The sequence below is a fragment of the Notolepis coatsorum genome, assembly GCF_963971535.1.
Source record: "Notolepis coatsorum genome assembly, chromosome: 11".
In the NCBI taxonomy this organism is placed as follows: Eukaryota; Metazoa; Chordata; class Actinopteri; order Aulopiformes; family Paralepididae; genus Notolepis; species Notolepis coatsorum.
Window position 1 is genome coordinate 21,236,794 of NC_140175.1, and position 6,000 is coordinate 21,242,793.

Here is a 6,000-nt window from a genome sequence, read left to right on the forward strand (position 1 = left end):
AAAAAAAATTTATAAATTCTTTTTTTCTTTTTTTATTATTATCATTATTTCCAAAAGAAAAGAGGCCTAGAAGCGTTGCTAACGCTAATGTCACGCATACCAGAGGCTAACTGCCTATGAAAACAGGCACAGAGGCACTGAAAGAGGATTTCACCCATCTAATGAACACACAGACTAGACAAATATCAAGATGTATCCATCAGTGGACCAATTGCATGCTTTTGCAGAGGACAAGAAGCCTTCAGTCTACTCCTTCAGACATTAAGCACCCCCCACAGCCCAAATGGAATGAATTTTTTATTTTTTTTTATTAAAATATATTATACTTTTGTTTTAAATTTTTTATTTTGTATTGGTAGTCGACCAATAGTCGACTAACGGCAAATTTTGGCCTATTATAGTCGACCATCCAAATCCTTAGTCGGGGACAGCCCTAATATATATATATCCACGTCTACATACCTGAATATAATCCTTCTATATACCTACTTATAGACCTGCATAACTGTATGATGGCATGTACAATAATTCTGTATTTACCATACGTATATATATATATATTTACTCTTACCGTGTATATATCTATTCACATCTGTCTGTACATACCTGCATATAATCCTTTTTACATATCTGTAAAAAAAAAAAAAGATACTAGATCTATATCTGTACATATCCCTTACTAGTTACGCTGGCCAGTATGATTACTACCATAGTGTCTTTATACCTTTATCACTGTACATATTAATACTACAACTCTGTACATACATCTGATTAGCACTATTACTCAGTAGTACAATTTTTTTTTCTTTTTATATATTTTTTTTATTATTATTTTTTAAACATAAACATAACAACATAAAATTAGATATACAAGCATTAATTAACAGTACACCAATTTAAATCACCATTTGAATAAATGTATTATACGAGAAATATACCTAATACTTGCTATCTAATACCCAGTAGTACTAATTTATATATTGTATACCCAGTTTAATCACCTGTACATTGTATATTACATTTGCACTCTGGTTGGATGCCAAACTTCTTTTCTTTGTACTGTACTTGTGCTGTATGATGACGATACATTAGAATGGAATCTAATCTCGGCATTCAAAGACGGTGGTTCTCAAACTTTTTCATGGTCAGCAGCACCTCTGAGAACATAGATCCCAGGGGCCCGGTCTGTTAAGTTACTTTTAGACATGATTTCCCAAATTGAAGAACAGTCTGTACTGGGTGATGATAATAGAAAGAAACCTATGACCAGTCCTCATATACGTGCTCACATTGTGCTAACCTCTATTGAATGAAATAATGCTAAAATTAACTTCTCATTTCATTGCGGTCCCCTTGGAGCCTCCTTGTGGAGCTCTTTTAAAAATCTGTAGCCAGTGACTGGTGCTGCTCACCCTCTCTCTCAAATCCAAAGGTGCTTTAGTTTATTGGCATGAATGTCACATTTTAAAGCAGTAAAGCAAAGCGGTTTACAACATGTTATCATGTCAACACAAAACATACATTCATTCACAAAACATTCATAAGATAATGATGATGAAAAAGAACTCTCTCTCTCCATAGGAAGAGGAGGTGTCCCCTCAGCTCTTTACCTTCCACGAGGCCGTGTCTCAGATGGTGGAGATGGAGGAGCAGGTGTTGGAGGACCACAGGGCTGTGTTCCAGGTACTGTTGAGTTTCACTCCTCTTAACACTTTCAGCGCCAATCACGTAAAAAGTCGGGTTATCTCGCCAACGGTTGAGCGCCAAAACCAGAGAAAAGTCTGGTTTTCGATTGTTTTCATAGTTTTTTTTTTTTTTTTTCTATTTTAATATTCTATACCAGTGGTTCTCAAACTATGGGTCGCGACCCCAATTGGGGAAAAAAAAAAGCCCTAATGGCAAAAAAAATGCCACCCAGTCTTAAACAGGTGCTTGACGACACAGTCCGCATTGTTAATGCAGTGAAAACTAGCGCAACTAGTCGCATATTCAAAATGTTGTGTGATGAAATGGGCTCAGCGAATAACCAGCTGCTTTACCACACTGAAGTGAGGTGGCTATCTCGAGGCAGAGTATTACATCGCCTTTTTGAACTCAGAAGAAGCGCAGATTTTCCTTGCAGACAGAAACAACCCATTGGCAGATAAAATGTTGCCGATAGTAAATGGCTGGCACAACTGGCATATCTAGCCGACATCTTTGACCGGCTCAATACGTTGAATCTGGGACTACAAGGTCAGGACACAAACCTGTTTGGATTTACAGCTCAAATGGAAAGCTGGATTAAAAAACTCCGTTTTTGTGGCACTCCAAGATCATCAGCGGAGATTTTGGGGTGTTTACTCTGCTTGATTGCTTTTTGGAGGAACATAATGTAGCACAAAATGTTTTTAAGCCCATCATCTGTAGCCACATAGAAGGGCTCATTGATCAATTTAGGAATTATTTCCCCGAAAGAAAGAGCACGGACAATTTGAACAACTGTTCTTCAGAGTGTGTTCTTCAGAGTGTGTTCTTCAGAGTGTGTTCTTCAGAGTGTGTTCTTCAGAGTGTGTGTTCTTCAGGGTGTGTGTTCTTCAGAGTGTGTGTTCTTCAGGGTGTGTGTTCTTCAGAGTGTGTGTTCTTCAGAGTGTGTTCTTCAGTGTGTGTGTTCTTCAGTGTGTGTTCTTCAGAGTGTGTGTTCTTCAGAGTGTGTGTTCTTCAGAGTGTGTTCTTCAGAGTGTGTGTTCTTCACATTATGAGTAAAAGTAAACCGTATACACAAGGCACCCTAACTGGCATGATATACGCTGGGGTGGAAATGTATAGGGGGCACTGTTTCGCCACAAATCAGAGGTTGGGTCTTTATGTTGTAGTTTCTTTGTAACATTCACACAAACGGAGAGAGGTTTTTTAACACTTTGTTCCCCTGCAGGAGTCGATCCGCTGGATGGACGATGAGAAGGTCCTGTTGGAGATGACAGAAGAGGTGGACTACGACGTAGACTCGTACGCCACGCAGCTAGAACAGATCCTGGACCAGAAGATAGAGATTCTCACGGAGCTTCGAGGTACAGTAGGCAGAGAAACAACGACAAAGGTCAAAGGTTGGATATCGCACCCAAATGTAGTAGTAGTAGTAGTCATTTTATTTATTCAGTCATCACACACAATACAATATGCACAATCATTCAAAAAATCTTGATTTGGCAGTGACGGAAAAGGTACCAGGCTGAAGCATAATGCTTATACATGCCTGTTCTATATTCTTAACTCGGAACAGTATTCAAAAGAAAAATAACAAAAAAAAGAATTAACATTTGTAATCTTCAAAAATAGCTATACAAATTATTGTTTTTATTTTTTTTATTTTTATTTTTAAACCAAAAGCGAATTACTCATTCTTAAATGTATATCAGCATTGTTCCACAAGTTAACCCAAACAATAGAAATACATTTCATTTTAATCCATTTCTTAGCTTTTTGAACAGTACATTTACAAATGTATCTCAAATCATATTTTCTTTCATGTATTGAAAAGAACCTTTGCACACCGTCCGGGAGTAACTTTGCTTTAGCTCTGTACATTATTTGCATAATTTTATAATAAACCAAATAATTAAATTTCATAACATGAGACTTTATAAAACAGTGGATTTGTGTGTTCATAGTAACCAGCAAAAAAGGAAGGTAGTGGAGACATTGATCATCTTTAGAAAAATATTTAATAGAAAAAGAAATCACTAACGTGTCTTCTTCAGAGTCACTCTGAAGAAGACACACTCTCTACAAAAAAAAATTATAATCTTTTTTTTTGTATCATTCTTTCCAAAAGCAAAGAGGCCTAGACGCGTGGCTAACGCGAATGGCGCGCATACCATCGAGGCTAACTGCCTAAGAAAACGGGCAGAGGCACTGAAAGAGGATTTCACCCGTCTAATGAACACACTAGACAAATATCTAGATGTATCCGTCAGTGGACCAATTGCATGCTTTCGCAGAGGACAAGAAGCTTTCAGTCAACTCCTTCAGACATTAAGCACCCCCCACAGCCCAAATTCGGGGGGGTAGTCGACTACCAGTTGACTATGGGCAAATTTTGGCCAATCAAAGTCGACTATACAAATCCTTAGTCGGGGACAGGCCTACTATTTAGTGTGTACATTTACATTTAGTCATTTAGCTGACGCTTTTATCCAAAGCGACTTACAAGTTCTGTACGACAATAGCTGTCAACATTGGCAGGAGAAAAAACGTGCACATTTTAGCCCCGCCCCCTCCCACCCGGCCCCGCCCCCTCCCAATGGAGCTGCCTCGTCGCTGCCATCTGCTGGTCAAAACCTGTATTAAGGAAATTCACTGTATTATTTTACAGATTACTTTTGTTTTCCTACTTTAAGTGTAAATGCTATAAAAATACAGTAAATTACCTTTTATCAAAATATTAACCATTAAATAAAGGTTGTAATCTGTAAATGTATTTGATTTCACTGTAATTTGACAGTATTTGGAAACCATTGATGCCAGACATTTTCGTTTTCTTGCAGCTTTTTTTCTTACAGTGTACAGTCAGTGAATCCTAAATCTCCACTAGGCAACCATTTAGGCTTAAAAAAAATAATGGTTTGTTTCCGGTTGCCGACAGACCCTGCCGATTTAGGTGCGACCCAATATATTTTATGAGTTTTTAAAAATATATATATAATATATATATAAAAAAATAACAAATAAAAATAAATTGAAAAAACTTGCCAATTCCGTGAACCGTGAACAGGGCGTGAAGAAGGTTGAAATACAGTACAATCCCGGGAAAAACGGGACTGTTGACAGACAAGTCATCAGGAAGGGTACAACTCTATCAGCTGAGTAACAATGTTCATCAAAGTGTTGCGTGTTACAGTGTAGGTTAGTTTATTAGGACAGGTGCATGACAGTAAGGTTAGTTAGGGTTAGTTAGGTGTGTAAATGTGATCCTTGATGAATGAATGAATGCAGTATGGTAGGTCCTGTAGTATTAATTAAGTTAAGTTAATTAGTTAAACCAAACTTGCATGTTCTCTCCTCTTCCTGCAGACAAAGTCAAGTCCTTCCGTTCTTCACTCCAGGAAGAGGAGCAAGCCAGCAAACAGATCAACCCCAAGAGGCCACGTGCACTATAGGCACACATTTTACACACGTGACGTCACACAACACATACTAGGGATGGGAGAAACTCACACAATTGCTATTAGATAGTCACTGGGAACTATTAGAATAATCCCCCCCCCCCCCCCCCTCACATTAACTTATGATTTCGTTTTTACTTAATAGCGTGAGAACTTTAGATAATCAAACAAGCGAGCTAGCTGGCTGCTGGCATTGCTAACAGCTAGATATTTGAGAGTAACATCTCCGGTCTCTCTTTCTTCATCTTTCTTTGCTGTTCTCCCAGCTGTTAACAGACTGTTATGCTACCTGGCTAGCTAGCTACCTGTACCCAGCATGCCGTTCAGCAGTGTAACAGTTAGGGATGTCCCGATCCGATCACGTGATTTTCCGAAGATCGGGATCGACAAAAAAAATAGAAAAATTTAATTTTTCTTTTTTTATTCAACAAACATGACCATGTTCACGTCTTAAACTCATACTGAGGCCTTAGTTTTGGTTTTAAATTGCATATCATCATTCATTTATTTATTGTCACACAGAGCAGAAGAATTTTGCCAAAACAAACCAATAGTATCCAGCTGCAGAACGGCAGACCAGTCACACTCTCGGACCCAAACGCATTTCCTTTGATTTAATTATACATCAAATGATTTATGTCAAGGATTGCAATGCCTCGCTTGAATGAAGTTCAAGTTCAAATTGGGATAAAAAAATTTAAATAAAAATATTTTAAATTTTTTTTGGTCGGATCGGGAAAGATCGGTATCGGTAGATACTCAAAATCACATGATCGGGATCGGATCGGGAGCAAAAAGATTTGATCGGGACATCCCTAGTAACAGTTAATTGAGTCCCCTCTCAATAGGTGCTGGT

General features: G+C 38.1%; 1 protein-coding gene across 1 annotated transcript in view; it reads left to right on the forward strand.

Annotated features, from left to right (window-relative positions):
• The window catches only part of LOC311236396 (kinesin-like protein KIF2A), a 58,180-nt gene extending 52,868 nt beyond the window's left edge, over positions 1 to 5,312 (forward strand). Inside the window, exons 19-21 of the mRNA XM_084324068.1 lie at positions 1,582 to 1,683; positions 2,915 to 3,050; positions 5,053 to 5,312. Of these exons, the coding sequence (XP_084180194.1) occupies positions 1,582 to 1,683; positions 2,915 to 3,050; positions 5,053 to 5,138 (324 nt within the window). The 3' untranslated portion in view covers positions 5,139 to 5,312. The remainder of the gene's footprint in view (positions 1 to 1,581; positions 1,684 to 2,914; positions 3,051 to 5,052) is intronic.
• The last annotated feature ends 688 nt before the right edge of the window (positions 5,313 to 6,000 follow it).